Genomic DNA, 26823 nt, shown 5'->3' on the forward strand with positions numbered 1-26823 from the left:
ATATGCAAAAAATCTTGAACACTTCTTTATGCAGCAACCTATTCCACTAATACCAGGGATTTGGCAACAGATTAGGTTGCATTCCTTGACTGCCAAAGTGGTTTAATTTGAGATCGCAATGACAAGGTAACATACAAACTCTGACTTTTCTTCTCCGAAAGAAATCGTGGCAACCAGTGATCCTATTGTGCTTTGTTGTTGCATAATTGTTAAAGAAATGCTTTCCGATGCCCTGTGAGAGGGGGTACTATCTCGAAAGCTCAAAGGGATTGTTCATTTGATCACTAAGCACAGTGTTATTCTAACCACTCATGCACACAGAGAATGCCTCTATTCTTATGTTCCCCTGAGAGTTGAGATCATCTGAGATATGTCGGCTATCACATATAAAGGCCGAGGTAGAACTGCTGGCAGGACATTTTAGTGAAGGATTTTCACAGACCTGGAATTTCTCTTCTGCATTTTTGGATGACAGTTGAATTTGCTGATCACTGGGCTAATTTAGAAGGTGTAAGTATACAAGCAAACTTTTACTTAAGGATTTCAAGCTTGAGAGCTTGTACGTTGAACGGTGAAGCAGTTTTAAGAATGACAAAATAGATACAGATGTGTTTCTAATCACAGATCCATCTGTGTCTCCCCAAAGCCACAGGCAGAAACTGGTAAGTGCATTTGATCCAAGGCTCTTAGTACAAGCAGATACTAGCACACGAGACAAAAAAATCCAAACAAAACCCTCCAAAACACAAGGAAAACCCCTACACTCAAAACTCAAACACTAGGCTAAAAAGCTGCACACAAAGATAATGTAATTAGCAAAGAACAAGGTTATTCCATGCTGTCCTGTCCCACCATCTCCTAAGAATATGGATGAGTGTTTATTTCTGACCTCTTAAAATTTGTTTTACAATATTCCAATCAAGTCACTGAGATAGTCTTGTGATGCACTTTAATGATTCTTGAATTGTTTTGTTGAAAACATGAAGTTGTTTACCAGTCATCCCAAAAATGAAATGCCCAGCCTCTTACCCATACATATATTAATTAAAAAAACCAAAACAACCCACCTCTGATTCATGCCACTTTAGCACAAGTAGCATATAGGCAAGAACTCAAATGGGTACTACGTGCTGAAGTCTACAGAAGACTGATGCACTTTCCAACTTACGTTTGAGAGAGACAAGGAAATTGCCTATGTGTCTCCCCTGTGTGCACATTACTGTTCTCTGAATTAACACACAAACCAGCCTAGACCCCACTAGGAATTAAATAGATGCATCTACAGTGCACGAAAGGCAAATTCCTTGTAGCAAATTCCTCCCCCTAATCTGAGTTGTACTATTTTTTCCCCCTCTGTGGGGAACACGGCTTACTGGCATGATTCCTTATTTTTGTGTATAAATAATATCCTTAAAATAAATGCAGTATTGTAACCACGACATTTTAAGGAGGTCTGAAGGATTCTAAAAACCCACACTTCATGCAAATAAATTGCAATTTTCAGAAAGATGTGACCTCATTAAAAGTTCTACAACCAAGAAATGTTAGCTATTTCACTCAGATGACAATGTCATTATTTTGCACAGGTATTTTTTCTTTTAACATTATAGGTCAAAAAAATTACACCTTTCCAACATTCTGACTAAGAACCTCTAAATCAAACCCCTTTTTATTCTCTACTTAAAAAAGCAAATAAAACACCTAAATAAAACCATCATAAGGATCAAATATTTCTATACTTCCTCAATGAAAAGAAATCTGTTAAAGGGGTTATATTTTTATTTAAATCAGAATATTTGAATTATGAATCTGGCCCTTGAAATACAAGTCTTTATGTTGCAGTGCTGCATCACAACTACGTCAACATAAGCAGACTAATATAGATGGTGGAGAAAATGCTCTAATTTTAAATAGCTCCCTATGTCCAACTAGCTTATATTCAGCCTTTTCCCACACTTCATTCCTGATAAAGAACATGATTATGATACGCTGAAAAACACAGGGGGTTGACTAGAAAAGTCACATATTTGATATGTCAGTAGTGATTTATTACAAAGAGGTCGGGAGTCACAATGACTAGCCAAAGCAGGGTGCGATTTTGAGTAACATGCTGATTTAAAGACATTCACTTCAGTTTTCTTGAGAGGGCAGCTCTGCATGCTTTCTTTTTCTTATTTTCTTTTTATTGGAATCTTGAAAATAACTTGCAAGAACATTCAGACTCAGAAATCCCATAATAGGTACCTTAACTTTAGGTAGAGCTAAAAAGGGTCCTTTTACACAAGAAGTAAGAAAATACACTAAAAAAGGCCTCATATTTTCACTGCAGGAGACATTTGTAATTAGCACATATGTTAAACAAAAAAAAGTGGGTGGGAAAAGTGTAACTCAGAAACTAGAAAGACATTTTTCATCCCTTATAATTATTCAGAATTGAAAGAAAAATTACAAGTCAACATAAAAAGACTGTTGATGAGAAGGGCTGGAAAGAGAAATAATTTACATGTTTGCCTTCAGGGAGCAGTCACTAGCAGAGCTATATTGGTACAGGTATGACATTGCAGCTGTAACTCTGTCCAGAGCAGAAATGGCATGTAGAGAGGGTGCTAATGAAGCACACATCTAAATAGAATAATTGTGCTATTTGATTCTGCTACTGGGTTTTCCCAAGTAGAACAGGCTTTATCATGAAACTGCAGTTCATCTGCAAAAACTAGAGCAATTTGATTCTTGTACTACAGTTAGAGAGTAACAAACTGCTTGGTGCAATAGTTTGACTGGCAGAGGAAGAAACTAACTAACTCTGAGAACTGGGAATCAGCTGTAACGGGTGCAGAGCAACTTTCTTATGGTCTTCCCATCATGTTTATAGATCAATAGGCTTAGCGAAATCCTAGTCCTCGACCAGGTGCTTCTGCAGTATGAATAATAACTGAAATAATGCTAGAAATTAGTCTGCATTTGCATTACAGTACTTTAGTAATAGAGGAAAAAAATCATGTGCACCATGAAAATAATTAGAGCAGTTAAAAAGGAAAAAGAAAAATCCCAAGCATGCATGCATTTAAAAGTCTCACCTCCTAGGCTTCTCACTTTCAGAAAATCCTGTTAGTTAGGTTCAATCCCACTGATCGCTCCAATCCACATCCTGAAAACAGGCCACTAAATACAAATTACTACAATCAGGTGAGCACTGATTTTGAAATAGAAGCCAGATTTATTGTTGCTGGCATATGGAAACAGAGGTAACACACCTCTGCTGGAGCCCAGGGGGATTTGTCACAGAGGGAAAACAGTTATTTCGCCCAATCTTCTGATTCTCGCTTTAAGCCCAGATCCACCAAAATATCTATGTCAAAATCTGGATAGTATTTCAAAGTGTTAAAGCATGTTTCTAATTCTGCTGAAATCTAGGGAAGTTCCTCTGTTTAGATTCATTTATCATTGTCCCTTTGTAGGCTGTGCAATTCACGATGATGTTGGCCAGCCACTGATCCCTCACAGCAAGGGCAGAGTAATTTGGTGGAAAAAGAAGAAGGAAACTTTCATTTTTCAGGGGTCTTGACAGTTTTTGGTTGAGGGTTTTATTTCAGCATGGATCTTGAAACACATTTGCTTTCAGATCTTCATATCGGAATTATGTATTTTGAAACAGAGCAGTAAAACGATTTCAAGAAATTTTGCCAAATAAACTGAAATAAGTAAACTTTCAGAATTTATATTTAATGCTAGTAGGTGATTCAGACTGAAATTAGGCTTGCTGTATAATTGGTATCCACACTTCTTAAGTTTTCCATTTGATCCTATTTTGTAATAGATTTCCTGTGTTGACAAATACAGAAGGAATGTGATACCATAGCAATAAAATCTGGAGACCAAACAAGAGGGTCTTGTGGTCATTTTAAGGATGGCCAGTTTATATACAAGACTGAACATGACACACAAAACAAAGGACAGCCTGAAAGAAAGTAAAAGGTAACAGAATAACGCTACTAACGTGGCAAAGTCCTGCTCATGCCATAACCTCACCTTACAAAAATGAAATACTGGAACATTTTAGACCTGATGAATAGGTGAAGCAGAAGGAGACAAAAACATATCATGTCTAGAAAAAATCCCACCCAAAAAGGCTTTGCAAAGAATGCAGTCCACTCACGACAATAAATGTCAGAACTGCATTTAAAACTTAGCCCTTCAGTTCAAGAATAAAATGCTCTACTTCTCCCATTTGACTTTGGGTTGCAAGACATCTGCAGACAAGAAAATGGAAATGTCTTTCTGCCTGAAGCTGCCTCAGCAGTGTGCAGGGCACCTGATGCAAAAGATGGCTTCCTCAAGCCTGCTGGCCGAGCCGAGGACTTCATGTGCCACAGCCCTAAGATCAGCACCTTCCTTGGTAGGAATTCAGGCATAATCACCGCATAGCTCTGTTGAAATCAGTAGAGTTACTGTGCTGAAAAAGCAGGAGGTCCTGCGTAGATAAATCAAGGCAAATAGAGTCACCACATCCTGATAAACATTCAGGGAAGCCCACTTATTTCAAGGAAGGAATAGTTTGTCAAATGTCAAGTATCTATTTTAGAAGCATCAATATTTTCATTTTGTCTCCGCTGAGTTCAGTGAAACCAAGTCTATTTACGGTAACGTTGTGTGGTGGCTTAGTTAGGTGTCCAAAACCTATCACTTTTGTTTCAAGAGCATATTCAATCACTTTTCCACAAGCAAAGTTTAAAAAGAAAATCCTATTACAGATCCTTCAGAACAGAAATGAGAACTCTCGTGAATTTCTTTTATCTGTAGCCAGTTTCTATTGAAGTCACTTGAGATAAACAGAGATTTAGAAGTATTTTTGCAACAGCGTCCATACATGTGTTTGTTTAAACAACTGAGTTTAGTCTTTAAAATGCTGATTTCTGCTGCAGTCCTCCTTGTCAGCACTAGCAGGGACATTGTTAGTCTTCCATGGTTAATATCATGCACAGCAGAAATTAAGATGCTACAGCAAGAAGGAAGGGGAAAAAAAAAATTCACAATGGATGACAGCTACAAGAAATCACTCAGATTAATTTGAAGTTCCTGTTTTGATGGAGACACTTTGTATCCAGTAGAAAAATGGTTCCTTCTAATTAAGTGGGAATATTAAAAAGCCTAGAGAAAGCCAAGCTTTTCATTGGCAACAGGGAAGGGAAGCATAGGGAAGGCTCTAGAGAGGGAGCCTGCTCTGAACAGCACTGAAAATAAAGAGCAGCATTATCATGGCTGTTCTCTGCTCCTCGCAAGGCTTGTAAGCGACTGCAGTCTTGTCGCCACCAGGATGTTTCTGTACAAGTACCAGTGTGTGCACACCAGTAAATACTAGTCCTTTTCACTTCTATTTTCCTCATCAAAAATAGATACCTCAGATGTGAATTTATGCTCTGTGCCTCCTTGTCAGCACTTAAAGGGACACTGTCACACCCATAAAACTGAACTATTGCACAAATGCTGCCAAGCTATGTATGTGAAGGCGTTAAGCCAAACCACAGTCAGCCTTCTTGAACGAATGCATAATAGAAAGCCATAGCTTCAAGCATGGGTTGGATTTGCTGCCTGACGTGGTACTGGAGCCCTGGAGTTTCACAGAGCTCCAGGGTACAGAGATGGGATCACCAAGGGGAAGCCAACAGATGCCAAGTCCTGCAAATTTTCATTCGCTCGTTCAAAAGCTCTGCATTCCTTCTTGCTTTCATTCTCCACCACCATTAGATTCATTTTCAGTCTTGTGGACACAGTTGCAAATGTCATACATTAGGCTGAAGCACAATTTAGATTAACTCAGCATAGAAATAAAAATATTTTGTCAGGGTCACCACCAAGACAGCTTGCGTTGGGGTGTTTACAATATGCTGTCATTCTCTGCTTTCGTAATCCTTCCACAGTGGGCTTATCGCTGCTTGGCTCTCCCTTCCAGAGCTACACCCATCACACACCAAGTCTGATATTTTCACAGAACTGCTGCTGGACGAGAGGATACAGCTACAATGCCTCTCTTCCACACTCTTCGGGCAACAACTTGAACATAAGAAAATCCACAGCTCTTTTCATACTCCAGCCCATCCCTTTAATGCTGGAAGGACAGGTGGATGGATTTTTGATTTTTAAGCTCAACTCACTATCTTTATAGTTTTGCCAAAGTCAATAGAGCTAATTACAATATTGCCAATGAACGAGGCTTAAATGGGGGCATGAGTGGGAAGTACCGCTAAGAAATCCAAGCCAGAATTTCTTAGGCCCATCTGATCCTGACAAGGAATTGAAATTTCACCCGATCGACAGCACACTGGATGGGAAGCACCAACTTAATACTGAGCTGCTGTGTTTATGAGGGCAAGACGTTTACCTCTGTACCCCCTTTTTCCCCTGGTTTCTATCTTCTGCATTCAGATAAGAAAAAATCTGGGCTAGGATCTCTCTCTCATGACATGTGCTACAGGCAGCCTAATGGAGCCCAGTCGCATAATCAGAGGTAATTATGGGGGCTAGACCATCAGCAAAGTGCCTCTTTTTAACCAGGTTAACTGACCACTGAAAGCCTGAGGAGAATCCACTGTTTTTATACAAGTCTTGTAAAAGGAAATTATTCTGGCTCAAATCAGGTATTACGGATTTGATCCAGGAACTACCCAATGAAATTCCATAATTCTTATTATGCAGGAAGCCAAAGTAGGTGGCTTTCACATTTTATTTTTTTTAAGACACAAAAGGATTATCGTTCTCCTAATAGGTTGTACAAAAACTCATTCTGGTTCTCTTCTAGCCATTGCATTAAGAAGTGAGTCACATCATAATTAAACTTTAATGACAACATCTGTTTCAGCTAACATGATAGAAGAGCGGTTGGCCCACGGAGGACTATTCTGCTGCTTATTTCACTCAAACCAGAACTGAGCATTTATTCAGCCTCAACAAAACTGGAAATGGGACAACAGCAACATCCCAGCTACTTTCCCCAAAATAAAGATCTTTCAGAAGCACTTTAAATTCATTTACAGATAAAATCCTGCCTTAACCAAACTGGATGGTACATAAGGATCAGTGACGGAGAACACTAAGGACTCTGTTTCTTCTGTGCAAACAGAATACTCCCTTGGGCTGCAGCCTGCTAACAGGACAAAGACGACAAAATACACTGGGAAAGGAGTAACTTGTTTTCTTGGCTAGCTAATTAGCCAAAGGCCTCATACCACCACCCAGCAACATGTGACATTAGACCACTCTTAGCCATCCTCACTTTTACAATCAGCTACAATGTGTGCTCTGGGTAACAATAGGATGGTACATGCTTATTGTGCTTCCCCCCATCTCGCATACAGACTCACTCTTACTGAATAAACAAGGGGAAAAAAAATCAGCAGGTCCTGTACACTGTATAGCAAGCATTAAAATAATGAATAAGTCATTTATTATACTGTTATTGTGCTGACTAATTACAGCGAGCACAGCCCACCAGCCCTGCACTGCTAAAAATGCGGCAGGCATCACTGGCTCAGGTCCATGTCTATGCTAACGAATCTAGTAACAACTCTAGTCCCCATGAAAGAAGAAAAACCCAAACCTCTGTTACACGTGTAGCTTGCATGTGGTACAGACAAGAAAAAAAGAAAAATGATACCAGATCAGACTTGTTAAAATGCCCTTATGTGCTTGTGCACTAATTTAGTGGCAAACATCAGTGCCATGCTAAAAGTAATCTTAAAGGTTTAGATGCTACTGTAGAGCAGTACATTAATTATAACAGCATATTAACTAGTTAGATGTCCAAGAGCTACTGTTACTGTTTAAAGCATCAGATGGCTGCCAGAAAAAAATATGTTTGAATGCTATTCCATAAAAATGAGCCACAACCAAACCAACCACAGAATTAACATAAAAAATGCAAATATCTATACTTTAGAAAAAGCTTCAAACCCTAAAATAACAAAAAATCCCACCAGCTGGCCAACTGCTGCCTCTGAAATTCTGTGGGTGTCTTTCCACCACAGCAGTTTGGCTTCTCTTGTCCATATGTAAACTACACATAGTTTGCAAAAAGCACTTTATGATACAAAGATCTTGCAAGAAAGAGTTTCAGCCCTTTCCCTGGGGGGGAAAAAAAAACAACAAAAAAACCCCTTTAGATGGGCATAAAAACACACCAAAAAGAGAAAGCTGTGAGCACTACCTCTGAGATCCAACAACTGCACAAAAAATGCCAAGCATTTTTTTATTAAAATGTAAATCTATTCTTTCCATCTCAGAAAGTTAATCCAGTCTTGCTGTTGTAATTTTGATAAACCAGTGGTCTCTGGATGGAAGCAGACAGGCCAAATCTTGCAAGAAACTGGGAAAAGGAAAGAGATGGTGAAGGAAAGTGGAAATATGTGGACAGCTGGATAAACAGAATCATTACTTAGCTTATAATGAAAAACTACAGGAGACTAAATTCCCCTATTTACCTCTCAAGCAAGAGGGAGTAACTGCACTGTGGTAATAACATCTATTTTAGGACAATTTGCTGTCTCACTAGATTGATTTTTTCGTGTAAGCTTGCCATTATTTTGTATTAAAGTCATAGCTTGTGTCCCACAATTGATTGTGTTTACAAAGAGAGAAGCTTCCCAGTAAGAAGGTCACTGAACTACAATAACCCTCAGCTTTTAGCAAGCTCCTGACAGGACTGCATCACCTCCTGATAAAGGCATTGTGCAGTCAGGAGCTGCTAAATGCCTTCCAGCTCCTCCTTTTGCATTCTGCCCCCTCTTTTTTTTTAAACGAGAATCAAAAACCAAAAATCGATACAAGAGAAGAGCGAAATCCATACAGATATAACACACAATCATATACGTTCCCACCTTGTAAGTATATTCTGTACAATCACTTGTTAATTTGTAGGGGATCAACACTGCTTATTATTTTCGGAGAATGGGCTTTGTATACCATCATTGAATCTCCAGCTGAACAAAAACCCCCCCAAAACTGGTATCCGATACACAGCATCCAAAAATTGCTAGGTGTGGATGCAGTGGGACTGCAGCAACTGCGGCTACCCTTGTCCTACCATGTTAAGAGAGGCCAACAGTCAGCGTGACTACATCTGTCAAACCGTTACAGACGGAAACCTCAGGGAGACAGAAGTTCTTCAACCTGCGTGGGGTTATACAACTATCCACAGGACATTCTGCGTAGGACACAGCAGCAGGCGTCAGCATATGCAATGAATCAGGGTCAGTCAGGGTCGCTGTGGAATTGTGCTGAATGTACGGTTTCTAGCTATATCTCTGAGCTCTGCATACAAAAAGATACCTCAGGATGTACCCAGTACTGCAATTAGGAATGGCAGAATGACGGATGGTGCTGCGTTCAGCATCACTTTGCCACGCTCGGAACAGAGCTTACCTCTTGCCTAAGTGAAAGGAAAAAAAAAAAAAGCTCTACAGTTCTGATCTTTTCTTGGGGGGGGGGGGGGGGGGGGGGGGGGGGGGGGGGGGGGGGGGGGGGGGGGGGAGTGGGGGGGGGCAAGAGTTCATTTTGCCTTTTTTATAAAAAAAAAAGCACACACAAAAACCCACCAAACCCGAACAACAACAACAACAAAAAACCAACACCCCACAGTACAACTCCAGTCACCCAGCACGGATCACTGGAATGCACTAAGCCATGAAGAACCATGGTCACATCCACAGATACAATTTTAGACCTTATCTACTAGATAGAAATGACGCTTTCCTGTTTGAGAAGATCAAGACTTACTGTATCTTGAAAAGTTAGTACACTTCGACTTCTCATTGCTATCAGAAAGGGGAATAAGCTGTCAACATATTACAGTTCCCCCCATGGAGAATTTTTCCTTACTTGTAGTTTCATGCTAGTTCAACCCTATGGAAAAAAAAATTATCAATAAAAATCTGCATTTGTCTTTTTCCCAAGTTAATGCAATATGGGATTGCACCAAAGGAAGGTCCAATCCTCCCAGTAGTCAGAATGACAGGCAGTGTGCCCCCCTGCTTTTGCCTCACAGTTGTAGAGTAGCAATGGATCTAATAAACTTCTGAAAATAATCTCTGGAAGTAAGGCCAGCAGTCACCTCCTGATCCATTTCTTTAAACACACAGCACTCTACCCGGCAATTTTCTTCTCTCGCTTGGACTGAGATGTCATTCACGATCCTTTTCCGACTACATACTGGTTGCAACAGAGACCATGTTGCCTACGTGCAAGTTCAACAGAAGTTTGTAGCAAGCAAGACATTCTAGTTTCACATCACAGATGCACATTCAGTATATATCAGACAACAGAACTCTGTTGGGTGTCACAAGAAAATCCTTTCAAAGGATAAACAAAACTAACTCTTGTTAATTCAGAATTTCATAGTTACAAATACCATGACTGTACAGACTAGATTTCTCTTCTCTCCCATATCCTTACCCTTCTGCTCCATTTCTCCACTCTATCCTCCTGTATAAAAAGTTCACCATCTTTGAGAATTAGCTCTCTGAAACACAAGACATACCTGACTCGTTTGTTTGTTTGGTAAAGCAGCTGGTACAATGCAGCTTCATTGTTGGTAAGGACATTTCAGCTATACCCCAGTATAAAAATAAATATTAAAGAGAAATGCAAAAAAACCCTCCAGAATGGTAATTCTCAAATCCAACTCATATGAAGAGGAAGAAGAAAACTAAGACATTCATGTTCACTCACAAGTGGCTCTCCACAGTGGATCAATCCTTGCTTTTATCTACAAAGAATGCTGTTGGGTCTAGCAGACTTGGAGGAGATATCCACACCTGGTTCTTTACCACCACAACATTTTCAATAAATAATAAAGTGCTTGCCTCCAAAACTGTACCCAACTGATAGGGACTGCAGAAACCACACTTACTCTGGAAGCAAGTATTTTCAAAAGAAATATTGTAGTATTCAAACAGCACAGCTCCTTCAGGTATCTTCTCTGTAACAATCTCTAGCAATTGCATCTATTCCATGCTGTCCACAGTACAGAAAGTTCCCTTTTCCTGAAAAATCATATTGTCACCTGGTCGAAGACAACAGTAACCTCGGAGAGGGGGGAGACAAGAGCAAAGCAAGAGATTTCTGTCTCCTTTGCTTAAGTGCCTTTGACCTGGCAGTCCAGGCACTCTGGTGGCTGCCAGGGACTGGCAGTTGCTGCCACCGGGCGGCTCAGCGAAGAGGGACAGCCAGTGCTTTCAGGGGGACCCGACTCCTCTGAATGCCCGCTGCACACCCCCGCAGCGAGGCGGAAAAGGCAGGCAGCAGTCAAGGGGTGCTGCCCCCTTTTCTGAAGGGGGCTCAGTGGCTGCGTCAGGCAGGAATTGACTTCTCTGCTGCCTGTGCTAACCTTTCTGTAGGGGGTGGCGTCGTCCAGAGAAAGCTGGGGAAAGTGATCTTTGTGAAAAATAAATAAATAAATAAGGTGCAGAAGACAGCGATCTATGTGAAAAGGGAAGGCTGCGCTGCACCCGCTCAAAGAGACTGGAGGCTATTTAAAATTCTTCAGAAGAGGGATTCTAGTCAAAGCTGAAGCTATAAATTAACCAACTCCTGGTGCATAGTTGATGCTCGTTATAATTAGCATCACTGGGGAAAAAGAAAGAAGAAAGAAATGAGGGCTAGCTTGAAATAGATCAAGTCAGAGGGAGAATAACTGAGCAGGGTCTGTAATCTAATCGTTTAAGTCACAGGACAACAAATAACTCACCTAGGGAAAACTGTTTCAAGCTTATCATTTATCGCCTATGAGACGGATTTGAACGTCTTAAGAAATCGCCCAGAACTGCAGGGAAAGGCAGGTATATACAACAGTGTCATTCTCAGACATAAAACTTGTATCTGCCAAAATTTTCTCCCTGACCCTCAGGAAGTCTCACACTAAAGTGGTTTCATTTGCACCTTCAGTCCACTTTGATTTCCTCACTTGACCAGGGTGAAAAGAAGATTAACAGACTCCATTTGCACCATAATTCCTCTTTTTTTTTGCCATTGTGATCTAATCTTAAAAACAACAAACAAACCAGACTTTAATTTGTAAAGTGGTAAAAGGGTTGATATAAGTCACTATAGTCTGACTGGTTTTGGAGTTGGAAAGAAATTTGCCTCTTTGTGGTGCCAAGTTATCAAAGGTTGATCATTGGCTTATCTTAGATAAGCAGTTCAGCTCACAGATTTAGAACATGGAAATATTTAGCTATTTGTTAGTAAATCATTAGCTTTAAAGAACATGTAGTACACTGCATGTCCACCTTCTTAAATTAGTAAAAGAATTTGTAGTGAGGGTATGGATCACTGGATGGCGAGTTTAAGCCTACCAACTTCATGGTTTTTAATTCCCATTTTTAAGATCCCCATATGGACCACAGGCTTGACTAACTACTGGTTTAGTTCACTGGTACATGGGGCTAGTGATCAGAACAGAGAGAACGTTTAAAAGCCTGAGATTTTGCTGGTAGAAAGAGGTAGACGGAGGTCTCCTTGCCTTGCTGTCTCCATCCTTCTCACAGAAAGAAAAACAGGGATCTGAATTGAGAAAGGACACAGTTTGAGATGCACATTACACAGTGCCGTGGAGCTCTATAACCAGTAACACTGGATCTACTGCAAATAACTGGTGGAGCAGATATAGAGGAAATGAGGTAACAGCCTCACCACTGAATTAATAAAGTTGAAACCTAGTTCTTAAGTCCACTTGTGGATTCTTCAGACACTGGCATTATATGATCAGTGTTGGAAACATTCATACCAGGAGCTCAGGCTCATGTGCCAATCACACTACGTTATGTCATTGAGGAAAGCTGATTTTAAACAAAACCAGTTTAAATGGTCACAAGCATTGTTTCCATATATAGTAAGAAAGATTTAATTATTCATGCTCCATTCCTTTTGTACATTGAAAGAAAAAATTCCTCACTATATTAAAAAATATTTGACTCATCCAAAAGTTTTTAAGCTAGTCAGCCTTAATAAAATCCACATGACTTCTGCAGATCTTGAGCTTCCACTCCAGAACATAATGGAGCTAAATACTACACCAACTGCTAAACTTTCAGCCTTGCCTTCACCTCTCCTGCATTAATGTTAGACTACTGCTTTTTTATTGGAGTTCTATTAGCATGAAATCAACACAAAGTTGGAATAATAAGGTTTCCCTGGCTCTTTTCCAAATCTTAATGCAGAAGAAAAGGCCAAATACAGCTTTCAGATCAAATAATAAAACTACAGCAAAACCTACAGGGGGAGCGGGTGGGGATTCACAGAAAACTATCAAGAGGAGCTCATCTAAAATCTAGGCCTGCCAAGTATCCTCAAAGGTCATCTAGTCTATCCTTCTGCCACGAGATGAACTACATTACATCAGTTTAGACAGTTACTTGTCTAACCTGTTTTTAAAGGCCTGCAATGATGAATCTCCACACTTTCCAGACGATGCCTCCCAATGTTTTAGTATTTGCTTTAGGATTCCCCTTCCCAACATTTAATCAAATCTTTCTTTCTGCAATTTAAAGAATTCACTGCTTGTCCTATCCATCACGGACAGAGAAAAGTTTATTTTCCCTCTTACTGCATACATCTTTAATTTCGTTGAAGACTTGGATTCAAACTTTCTTCTCTGTGGTAATCAACTGCAAATCTTTCTTCAGAGATTATTTATTTTAGACCTTTGATCCCTCTTTGTTTTCTTCTTCGTCCTTTCCTCCACCTTTCCAGGTCTCTGTGGAACTGTACGGCCCGCACTCAAATGTTATACACCAACATTAAGTAGATCACAAGGACTTTGTGGGAATTCTCTTTGAACTAACAGATCAAGTAACATTTTCCAGTTGTCTGAGTAACTCACCAAATACTTCATTATCCTCTGAAGACTGCTGTGTTAGTCTGGCTGCTTTCGGACTCTCTTTAGCTGCTTCCTCCACCTTGGTTTCAGCATTCTGTAAAACAAACATTTCTTCAGATTCGGACATCTTTTATAGTTATCAACCAGAAACATTCTTCAAACTTCTTAATTATGCACACATTACATTCTTAATGAATATGGAATCATTAACACAGAGGGTTTTGGTATCTTTATTATATGGATGTGGTTTTGCTAAATACTGGTGGAAAACACTCCCAGAAAACACAGGTTTTGGGTTGGTTTTTTTTTTTGAGTCTGTTTTAATCTGACTAGAGAACTTAAGATGGAGGGCTAGAGAAGACATCTAAAAAAGAGAGAGATCTTAAAAACCATGACAGACTTGTAAGTTTCCACCTTTCCTCCTCATATCTAATTTTCTTTCTATTGACATCTTCCATTGTTGACTTAGTGCACAAATATTTCTCCTTACAGAGCAAAGGTAAGTGAGCTAGAGAGGGCTTAGGATCAGCCATCTTCAAGTCTTTAACCAACTCATGTACTTAACTGTTTAAAGCACAAGTACTTATCTATTTCTGAAACAAATCTGCCAATTAGCTACCTAGTGTTAGACTGGGCCCAGAGATAAGTCAACAGCTTAGGCACTTAAATTGCCAGAAGTCAAAGCATTTCATTCCTTAGCTAGAAAAGACTGAAGAGAACATAACCCGTGAAACATTGAATTTAAAATATTTATATTGCTACTAAAGAAAAAATAACTCATGTTTTCAAAATGTTTTACTTTGGTACTCAAGAGAAATGCATATGCAAGCTTGCAGCAATGCAGACAGTAAACTGCATAAGCAGTCAACTGTTCAGCAATGGATATGAAGTGACTGATGCAACATTAAATATTACTGGAAAGAGTTGACTAAGAGTTGAGGAAGGAAAAAAAGAGAAATGTAGTATGCCTATGCTTTTTAACGCACAGATACTGCTCTGTTCAAGTACATGCTCATTCAGAAGACTTTGTGTGATGTTTTGGAGAAATTACTTTGTACAATTTATAAATTCTGACTTACATTTTGAAAATGCTGCTATACAATCTGTCCATGAAAATTACTGGTTCTGCCCTCAGAAACATAGCACACTTCCAAACTGTAAGTGGTCTCTTATTCCCCCTTATTAATAACCACACAGAATATATAAGAAGACAGGTAGATTAAGTCTGTCAACCTCCCCATAGAACACAGGAGTACAAACTTAGGGCACGTAAACTCAAGAGACTTTGAAGCAAGACAGCAAGCTTTGTCAGGAAAAAAATGAAAGAAAGATCTAGGAAGCCTACTGGTGTCACACAGCAGCAGACAAGAATTAGAGAAAGCAAAGAGAACAGGAAAGAAAGGAGGAACTGTGCTTCAGAGGAAGAAACACCTGCAGAAGAGAAAGGATTCTGCACTCCCTCAAGGCACCAACCTAAGCATCCCATGCAGAAAACCCACCAGATATGTATCTGTCAAAGCTGAGGAGACAAGTCAGTTTTAGCAGATGCTCACCTCAGTTTGGGTTAACTAGTGTCCCTCGGGAAGATGGAGGGACCCAGTCAGAAACCAGCAGTGGCTATACTGGGAGACAACTTGCTTTGGGTAAACAACTTTGTGATCAGCACAAATACTTAAGCCCTGTCCGCACAGATATCATTTGTAAATTATGGAGCCACCCAGCTTGCAATATGTTAGGTGCTGTCCACACACACAAGGGACACGTGCCAAGGTCCACAGCATCTGTACTGGTTTACAGAACCATCTGCATGTAGAGGCCACTGATTCAGTAAGCTGCATATTGAAGTTGAGTTCTCCGTCCTATTTTAGTTGCTTTATAGTGAGCAGCAACTGAACTACATCATCTTTGTAGAAAGAGATAGAGAACAGCCTTCAACTCTGAAAAAAGCAGAAGAGGACGCCTGCTACAGCAGAGTGAGCCAATCCCAAAGCAAAAAGCCACTAAAAATTGTGGTATCATGGATGAGACAAAATTCATACAATTAGATGATCAAACCAAGTTCAGGGCTTTCCCAGGTGAAGAGGATAGCTGAACTCCTGATCAGAGCTACTGCTCTAGGTTTGGTAAAGATAGTGCTTGTTAGCTCCATTTTCAAATGTATGTTTCAAATGTATTCCATCGTATTTAGAGTATGGTAAACCTGGTGGTGCAGAAGGAGAGGGATTGCTGTTCCTCCTGCTGCAAGGCATCAAGAGCAGTAGCAACAAAACACTATCCAACAGATACTCAGCAGTGTCTATGAAACGAGTTGTCACTCCAAGTTCTTACTAGGGAGATGTTTGCAACCCTTACTTTAAAAACATTGTTTTGGCAGTCTCAAGGAAATTAGAAAGACTGAGCCCTCAGATATTTTGGTTTGAGTTAAATCACTGGGAAGAACTACATAGCAGCTGTGCTGTCTGCTCCCTAGATAAGCCACAATGTTGGTGTTGACAGATGTCAGCTCCAAGATGTTGACAGGGAAGTTGTGTGATATATCAACCTAAATTATGACAGTGCACGGCTGGATGTAAATCCAGATGGCATGGCTTCTTCCACAAAATGTAAACTTTAAAAAGATTTCCTTTGCTTTATTATTTGCACTAAAAAATTTACACAACACATTATTACTGGCATATCTGATATTCATATTACCAAAAACAATAGAAGAAAAATCACTGCAAAAGAACAATCAATGACCCAGATGCTCTAAAACAAGTTATATTATAAAACAGCATTTTAAAAGACAAGGTTTAGCCAGTTGCTTAATTCTTTTTTCCGGTGTCCTAAAAATTCTTATTATGTCTCTCTGCTTCCAATCAATGAACAGAAAGAGTGAAAACACATTCCCTTACCCTGCCTGAGTGGTGCCAGGAGGGATTTTTTACCTACAGTTATAAAGTGCTTGTGGTTGGTTATAAAATAAAGGCCCTTTGTACATAACACAGTAAATGTAATTCTATCTAGCTCTTACTTTCAGGTTGAGCACTCAATGCAATTTCAGAAGTGATGGGGAAAATAAGTTTATTTTACAGTATCAGTTCCCAAGAACTATAGATTACACCTGATTTTAGTGTGAAATAAATATTACATAGGCCTAAATTCACAAAAACTCACTCTCTCTCCCCAAAAGGCATCTCCTTGACGACCACAAAAATTAGCATTAAACTGGAACTCAAGTCAAGTTTCCTGAGATGAGATGGGCATTCTCGACATGCTTAGACCCTTCTCTGAACTAAGGCCTCCAGCCTGTACTTCAGAAAAAGTGAGGAGGACGTGCCCCGTTCTGCAGGTGTTCTGACATCAGGAGAGAAACCAGAGAGCACCAAAATCACTACCAAAGCACACTGGAGTTGCATTTCTTACATGAATCAGGCCGCTTGTGCTCCAAAATACCATAGAACACCTAAGTAGCAAGTCAGCATCTACTGCATCGTAACAGCTCGTCACAGACTAGAAATACTTCTATCATTTCATAAAGCAGTTACAAAATAAGATGTGCATATATACTGCAACTGTATATATGTGACTATGTACATACACAGCTGCTCTTGACTCTTGACCCTGATAAAAATTAGAAATTGCATTATAATCTGCCACAGTTTTACAAGACACTTTTGGCCCAGCTTCCCATTGTAGCTGCTCACCAATGTCTTGTGACTCAGTTCGCCTGTTTTCCCATTCTCCACCAAGTGAACACCACAGTCTCCATATTACACAACATTTTAAAACTTTGATAGGTAAATATACAAACAACGGGCAGCTATCAAAATACTTGCAACAAACAAATAACAATATCAAAAATCATGTTTGGGCTATATATACACCCATTAGTGCAAGAAGCAAGGCTATTTGTATTTTGCCGCTATCAGTGCCTATTTAGATGACCTTTACCTCAATGGGAAATATTAAGAAATGCTGAGTTACAATGAGCTGTGTTCTGCAGGCACTACAGTACCAGGCCAGGTTAAAAAGTGCAGTGAAGCATATTACATTTACTGGAGCAGCTATGTGCTCAAGAAAACATAGGATTTGGAAACAGAAAGTTGTAGTCTGGAATATTCAAGCCAGCTTTTTAACTACCTTGCCATTTTTGCATACTAGTTAGGAAGGGCTTGTTTCTTTTCCTTTAACCATAAAACTGTTACTCAATGACTTCATTTTGCAAATGACAAAGAGACACATAAAAGTTAAATCTTCTCATCAGAAACCAAACAATTATTCAAGATGTGTTATATCTAAAAGAGAATTAAAGAAATCCAATGTGAAGCAGAGATTCGTATTGTCTGTGCTCTCATTCCTGCCTTCTACAATCTACTGTTTTCTTATTATGTACTTAGCTAGTATGCTTAGCTCCATCCCAACGGCACAAACGAAAACAGACTGAAATTTCCTTTATTTTCAGAAGCGTGCCACACTGACATAAAAAGTTTTAATTGCAGCAAGACCACACAGACCGTGAGTGCATGAACTGGTGCTTTGGCAGCATAGCCATTTCTCCAGTTCCTTCTCTCATTCTCATTCATTCCTGTCCATAGCACGTTACCTTCCCTGCACTTAAGTCCACAACACCTAGCAGAACTGGGGGCATGATAAAACACTTGATTCTTCCTCTATGCTACATTTACAAAATTAAGATAAACAACAGACACCACCTCAAAAGACAGACAAGAGTTTCTAGTGGATAAAACCAGATTTGACCGGCAATAAACCTCCATTTTGGAATAACAGAAAAAAGGTAAATTGTTGCAGGCAATAACAATCTTGATAGTCTAAACTGTATCCATAGCAGTAGATCATGCAACTCCAGACTTGGCTGAAGAACTCTGCAAAACATTTCTGATCTTCCACTTCCGCAGTGATATTCACCCAAATTCTATCATGCAAGACTACCTTTCATTTAATATTCACAAAAAGTATGTATGATGTTCAGGTTATAGTATACCTTCAGGACATTATATATGTTGCCTCTTCTCAGAGCTAACTCATCTTCCACAGATTTCCAGGGGAAAAAAATTAGAAAAATCTTTAAATTATGGATATGTCCTCCTTCAAAAATGTGACAGTAACATGATTGAGAGCCATGTATCACTAAGTCTGTCAACTACACAAATGTATCTCTAAATACCAAATACTGCTGCAATCGGCAGGACAGGATGTAAGTCATTCTTAACAGAGATCATTTTGTCACTTTTGTATTCTGCACCCCCAGATTAAGTACTAACAACGTTGCTTTCATGAAAGCTGGAGAAGTTCCTTGTTATTTTCTTCTCAGAGACCTCCATTAGTCTCAAACTTTTTAGCTCCCATCCATTGTGAGGAATTTTACGCGCATAGCTTAACACAATCAAACAGATGAGATGCTGTGGACAACCCTTATTAGCAGCAAGAATTCATGGAATGGCAGTTGGCCCTCTTCAGGTGGGCAGAGGTCTCTTGGACCTGCATTAACGAGTATGTTCAAACATCTTGCTGAATTCCCCCATTAATTCTTCTTAACTGTGGAGATTTTCCAACCCCCTTTCCATTAATACAGAAACTCACATACATACTAGCAAGCACCAGCCTTGCTGCACAGAATGTGAATGGTGAATTTTAACAATGCCGTATCGGCTAATTCGTACTCCCTGAGCAAGACTGCTGCCATCATTGAGAACAGGGTTACGCCAGACTGAAGCTGGGCTCATGTTATCTCTACAGCTTCAAGCTGTTGAAAATGTCCCAGGAACTCCTACATCAGTTCCTTCTTCAGTCCCTACCAGTCATGAAAAGGATTCAAATTTTCCCATTAATTTTCAGATAAATAACTCTTTTAAACAGCAAGCTAATCACAATCATTATCTCCAGTTTTCTGGTATACGTCATATTCTCAGTTTCATTTTCACTTCTACAGATTCTTTACGTTCAGTTTCTAAAAGGCAATACTCAAAATATCCTCTACTCGATAACTTCTATATAGAGTAATTATTCTTATGTTCCTGTGCATGTGTCAAAAACTTATTTAAGGTAAAAGAATGAAAAAAATGACAGAGCGATGGAAAGAGAGAGGGCTAGAGTTTTCCAAGGACAGTTTTCTGTTCCTCTCAGCTTCAACAGTACAGTGCCACTGCTGCTAATGTAAGCAATGGAGAATTTCAAAAGAAGTTTCAAACAAAAGGATCCCATCACTAACCCCCAAGGCAGACAAAGGCCCTTTGAAAAAGGTTTGAGATGCCTCAAACACATTATCCAGGTCTTTGAAGAAACGCATTCAGTCTATTTTAAAACCTTAAGATACTGAGGGGTTGCAGTAAAAAAAACTGAATTCCAACTCAAAAATTTGCTATATTCCCCTTTACCAGTTCCACGCTATTTTGCTATGTGCTTCCCTCCATTTATGAAAGGCATTTAAGAACTACTTCTGTTTGTGAAGACGTTCTTACAAATTGGGTTAATACACAGGATATCTTGCCTTTATAGCAATTCTGTTTCATTTTGAGAAAAGGTTCCTGACCCCACTGGGGTTCTCATATTTTATAACTGAACTAAAATCTCGTCAGCTCAGAATGTAACAGATAAAGACAACTAATGGATCCACAGTATGCTACTAGTCAACTTTTACTAGTCCGTAAGGTATTCTCCCAATGCTGAGGAGGGAGGTTCAAGCATGCAATAGGGAGAAAACAAGTAATTACGTTACTGTGTCCATACCAATGACAGAGGCTAATTACATTTGGGAGCAAGGTGCTAAAATGACAGAGTTCATTGGGAAACAAAACAAAATAAAAACCAGGACAGACAACCCTGTGCAAGAATCAAGGTTTTCCCATGAATACCGTGAACTGAAAAAAACCCAACAAACCCAAACTCATGGACCCTACACACAGGCGCAGAGGGAAAGGAAAAGCTATGTGAGTGACCTGTTACTCTGCAGGTACTCTAAGACGCTGCCAGAATCAGGAATTCTCATAAAACAGCAAGGAATTTGCAAAACAAGTTAAGACAAGGCACAAAAATATGCTCCAGGTCAATATTTTCAATTTGAAGCAAGAATCCTGTTGTGCATCTTTCACTCCGTGCACATTAATCCTGAAACAGTACACAGGAAACCTGAACGTGAATCACATAAAATTCAGACAAGTACAGACAGAGCTATGACTTGCTATTTCCTCTACCAATCCCACCCTGGTCCTACAGAGCAGAGCAACCACCACCCCATCAGCTGTACAAGCAGTGCAGTGGCACACACAATACAAAACTGTGAAGATCAGTATACGGATCTAAAACCGCACTTGGGAACACACTGAGTTTTGACAGCCTCCAGAACACTTGACCTGAAACTGATGTTATTAAAGCACATGTGCTGCCTGCTTTGAACCCAGGAGGTTTTTCTATAGTGCTACTGCAAACACATGTGGCAGGCACATTGACGGATGCAGCTCTTGACCTCATGAATCAAAGAGGAACCGTAACAACACTCGATGAACAAAACCAAAAATAGGCACTTTGGACATCAAGCACAATAGCAAATCTCTTTTACAAACGGTGTTTAAGCAGATTTCCAGAATAGTCTGAAGAGTGACAGGTATCAATACTGATGCTTTCACAGTCCACTCATCACCTTCACCCTATCTAGACTGAGTGTTTGTTAATTTACCTTCCTTTAAGCACTCATTTTAGCCACGTGCTGAACAAGTACAAATGTTTCACTCTCTTTTTTTTTTTTTTTCCCCAAGAAAAGGATGTGGTTTAAGTTATAAACACAACGTTGATGCTGCAGCCTCAACTCTCAGTGTATCTCCTTAAGGGCTTCATAAATACGTTGAACAATGGCAGTGTCTAACCCCAGCAGACAAGTAATTTTCAAATGCCACCACCTGAGGTCTTTCTCGAGGATAATAATAAAAAAGTGTACAAAAGCTATCCTGTTTCCTTCTGCTAATGAAACCACTTCTATATTCTAGCATATTGATAAAATCTGAAAGAAATTCATACAGATATCCGATATACCAGAAAAAGATAAAAAAGGTCATCTAAGCATCTGAATACTCAATCTATGCTAAAAGCACAACAGAGATGCAAAAAATAACAACTAGTTACAGAATGATGCACAACAGTTAAGAGGGAAAAAACACAAAACTATGACCATTTAAAAAAGTGCAAAATAACAATCCACTAGTCAGGGAGAGAGGATTACAAATATTTTGGGCTTTCTTCAGGCAAAGAATTGCCTTTCAACTTCCACATTGAACTTCTCATATCACAGGTTTGAGTTCGGCAGTTTGTAATGAATAAAAAGTAAAACGCTTGCCACTGCCCAAATTAGTAGAGATCTCAGCCTTGAAACCTCCTTAGGGGCCTACACAGGACTGTCTGTGGCAGTAAACCTGTTGATTTGCCTCTTTTAACCACACGAAGAGAGAAGAGAGGAAAAGGGATGGCAGCTCTCTATGGGGAGCATAATGCAATGGTGCAGCATGGCACTCAGCAGCACTACAAACTTGCCTCAAAGCAATGCCACGAGGATTTCTGCAGGGTGCTGGGCTGCACAGCCGTGTGTGCATTTTTACAAAGCAGCACTGAACAGCAAAGGAAGCAAAGGCACCGAGAGAGCTCTTCAAACACTTCCCTGTAGGCAACCTAGAAATAGCTGGCCACAAAGGACTACATTTGGGAGACTTCACCATTCCAAACCATGATTCAGTGCAGAAGTTACCTGATACCATGATACTCAGAGGAGAGATTACAGCCCTTTCCCAGACTCCCACCAACCACTGGCTCTATGACGCTGCATTTGCCTGCTGCTTATGCAGATTTAAAAAGAAAAAAAAAAAAAAAAGTCACACCTGAAGCAATGTCCAAATCTGCTTCATCACACAAAAGGATACCTGCAGTGGTTCAGGAACAAGAAGATACTCAAAGTGTCTTAAATGAGTAAAAAAAAAAAAAAAAAAAAAAAATCAAATATTCAGTTAAATATTATTTTCTTCCTTCCATTACCTAGAAGGTATTTTGAGTGAAATATATTATAAAATGAAAGCTATTACAAAGCATCTCAGAAATATTCACTGTAAAAGTGTGAGGCCTAAGAACGATATAAGACTATTAGAAATAAACCAGTCTGCCACCTTATCAGCAACAAAACATCTTTTCTGGGCCCCCAGCTGTGAAAACCTTCTGGCTTTTGCAGTACTCCAATTCACAGTGGGCAGGTATTTTTGTCAAACACCCAATGCAGCTGACACCCTGACTCTGCAGCTGGCATTACCTTTGTTAAGAGAAAACAGGTAAGGTTTCCCTTGTCAATATAATTGACTCCACAGGCCTGCAGAAGCGAAGTGGAATGCACGTGACTGTGGGCTACAAAGAGCTGAAGCACAACTGTGCCAACTAAACACACAGAGAAGGAACTCGCCACCCGACACGACAGTTTAGCTCTGCCCAGTTCCCCAGCAGCAAACCAGATAACAGGGAGGCTATCACTTCTGGTATTTTATTCTTAATTCCATTACGTGCAAGAACCAGTCCTTCAGCGTGCAAAATAAATATGTCAGCATATACATCTGGGTCATTTCTATACGTGGCTGAAGACTGGCTTTACTGAATAACGAAAGTATCTTTTTAGTGCTTGCTCTGTGTTAAGAGGGCACCACAAAAAAAGGCTAAAAAGGGTAGACAACTTTAAAGGACTTTCTTGCTGTTCTACTCACAGTGATACATTAGACTAATCCAAATCCCCTTTGAGCTTAATGAGTAGGAAACACACTCCAAAACAGTTGCCACTGCACACCAAAAACGGACTTTCAACTTCTTGAATTTAATTTTCACTTCCAAGCTTTTAGCTCATGAGGAAAGAAAGCTCACAAGCTGCTATGTAAAAGCACTTTATATTCAAAATTAATCCCTTCAACTCCCTAAAAACTACAAAGACATTTTCAGCATTTAAAAAGTAAAATCTACATTTATTTGCCAAGAATTAAAAGAAGAATTAAATTTAACACCGAGCAGTTAATTTTAGAAGGGAATTTTTCCAACATACTGATTTGGAAGGAAGACCATTTTCACTGCTTTAGGTCACTTAGCAGTCTCTAGCCTTGTGAAGTGTATTTCTAAGCCAAAGCTAAGAAAAATTTTACACACAAGTTGCCTGATATTAAAATATATTTACCTGCAAGACCTGTAGGTTCAGAGGAAATTTTAACCACAGTACTGACCAATGCATTTGTTTCTGCACCATGAGGAGAGAAAATTATCAAATGTTTCTTAAATCTTGTACAAAAAGCATTTGGGGTTTTTTGGGGGGTGGTGGATTGTTGAGAAAAAGACACCTTTGTCTTTCAAAAGTGGCAAGCTATTTTAACCCAGACGTTTCAGATCCTCATTAGCGTGCACTCCCCCCGTGGCCTCAGCCTTGTCCCATCTCCTAGGCCTCTGTCCTCCCGCTTCACCATCTCCTCAAGCTGGGCTGCTCCCAACACTTGTTGGGTCCTCAAGGAGCCGGACGAGGGGTGGGAGAGGGGCTAAAAATAATCCTTCTTCACAATGTGACAGGGGAGAGAGGGAGAGAACTGAACCAGACCAGCTCTTGGATCCAATCCACCACACAGCTCCCCCCCAGCAGTTTTAATGGGAGAAACAAGGTTTGCTACGTAACGTTTAGTTAAGGGGGAAGCTGCCATGAACTCGCCACCAGTCATGGAGCGCGAGGCCTTTGTACGAATATTGCCGTCTATCCACCTAAGACAGAAAATTATGGACTTTGTAACTGAATGACAGGAGCTTTTCCACTTCCCTGTTTGACTTAAATAGGCCAATATTAAATGCATGATCTTGAAAAAAGCTGAGTTTTATTACTCTGTGCTCCCAGAATGAACACAGGTCCTCTGCATAGTATAAATAAATGCACAAACACCACTTAAAAGAAAATATTTTCAAATGTCAAGATTTATGGGGGTAGTATTTACAAAATAATCAACACATGATTGCCCTTTTCAAAATGTAAATAAAGATTTCTTTTCAGATAAGAGTTTTGAAATACAGTTGACATGGAAGCAAGTTTTTTTTTTGTTAAAGGAAACTGATAAAGACACCAAATAGATTGTGTAATTGTAAAACATTGGTATGATACCTTTTAACTCCCACTTAAGTAAATTAAAAAAAAACCCAAGCAAACAAACAAAAAACCTCTATTCACTTCAAAAGTGTATGGTTTTCTAGAAGACCGCTGCAATTGAAGCTTAAGTCATCAGCACAGAACATGATCAGGAAAGGGTAACTATCAAGAGCAGAGACATGATTTCCTGCAGTCAGTCTCATTTCTCTCTTGTATTTGAAAAATAGGTGCATCCAGCAAACACCACAGGTGATGAAAAGCTCCACGCGCAAAAGTATGGGCACAAAAATAAGGACACTGCTTTGCTTTTACAAGTTCTAGCTTTGTGTTACCTTCACTATCAATATGTGAAGATAAGGAAAGACATTGATCACATTATCAAGGATCACTTTGTCAAGATACTAATGTGTCAAAAATAGTTCCTCACTATAAGATTATATAAAAAAAAAATTGCTACAAGCATTAGATACTAAGTTTTATCAAAACCTTGAGGCTAATAGAGACTCACCAGGAATGTTAGACACTAGTCAAAAATAAGTATTATTAAGTATTTCCTTGATAGTCCATGGAACCAACTTCTGGCTTCAGCCCTGTTGTTTCCAAGGTTTCTCTTGTCCACATCACCCTGTGCCCTTTGTTTGCAAACCCAGTCCACCACTTCCTCACTTGTGTGTGGGTTGTCATCTCCCTCCCTCGTTGTTCCTATTTTAAAGCTCTCCTCACCAGGTTGGCCAGCCTGTTGGCAAAGATGCTTTTGCCTGACTTGGTTGGGTAGATTCAGTCTTTTCTGAGCAGTCCTTGATCCTCAAAGAGGGTTTCCATGGTTGTAAAAACCAAATGCCTGTTGTCTACATCAGCTGTGCAACCAGTTGTTGACTTCCAGGATCCATCCACTTCTACTCAAGCCCTATGGCCCCACTGGGAAGATCAAGGAGAAAACCCTTGGCCTCTATGTCCTTGTTCCTCAGCCCCTGAGCCATATAACCATGCTTGATGGGCTCCAGGTCTCCCCTACCAGTACCAAGGGTGCCCATGTGGAAAAGCAGCAGAAGGGGGTAATAGTCCAAGGATTTAACAAGCCCCAGCAGCCTCACCACAACACCATAGATCCAAATCTCTCTCCTAAAAGAGAAAGTACATGAGAGAGAAAGAGAGCATGCACAAAAATGTAGTTGCACCTTAAGTAATGACCTTGGATTTAAAAAGACAGGAAGGAGGGACAATTGGGAAGTATATGTTAGTTTTGAGAACCATATTAAAGCACCTCGAGGTGTTTGTTTCTCAACACGCTTAAAAACCAGAAGTTACCTCCCTTTCCTATACCTCACCAAAGACATTGCAAGATGACTCTTAGAAGTATTAGTCACCTTTGCAAATCTTGAACAAAACCAGATTAAAAAAAATTAAGAAATTATCGAGCGTTCCCACTTTTATATCAACAAAATACGGTGGTTTAAGAACTTGGATTTAAACCCTTTCATCATTAATTACTTCTTAAAAGGAGATATGCAGGCAGATTGTACTCCAAAATAACAGCAGGCATAAACAGATTTTTAAAACAACTCTGGTGGCAAATAGGTATCTTCATTGTGTTTTTCTTTGAAAAAGAAGCAATATCAGAGATTATGGGTAGTAGTTACATGAATACAGCACTGCAAAAAATTGCAAAGGAAAGCCATAACCTAAAGTACCATCCTTCCCTGCCCCAGTAAATAAGAAAGCTGCAACTCAGTAAAAAGAAATGTTTCATCAATAACGGTTCCTGCAAAACATTTTTACACTTCCGTAGCATAAAAGATTTCTCCCTCCTTCAAAGAAATCCAGT

At 39.7% G+C, this 26823-nt stretch overlaps 1 protein-coding gene across 1 annotated transcript in view; it reads right to left on the reverse strand.

Moving 5' to 3' along the window:
- MBP (myelin basic protein) overlaps positions 1-26823 on the reverse strand; it is a 122027-nt gene that overhangs the window by 45896 nt on the left and 49308 nt on the right. The window contains exon 3 of the mRNA XM_050892708.1: positions 13871-13961. Within this exon, the coding sequence (XP_050748665.1) occupies positions 13871-13961 (91 nt within the window). The remainder of the gene's footprint in view (positions 1-13870; positions 13962-26823) is intronic.

The sequence above is a fragment of the Gymnogyps californianus genome, chromosome 2, assembly GCF_018139145.2.
Source record: "Gymnogyps californianus isolate 813 chromosome 2, ASM1813914v2, whole genome shotgun sequence".
NCBI lineage: Eukaryota > Metazoa > Chordata > Aves > Accipitriformes > Cathartidae > Gymnogyps > Gymnogyps californianus.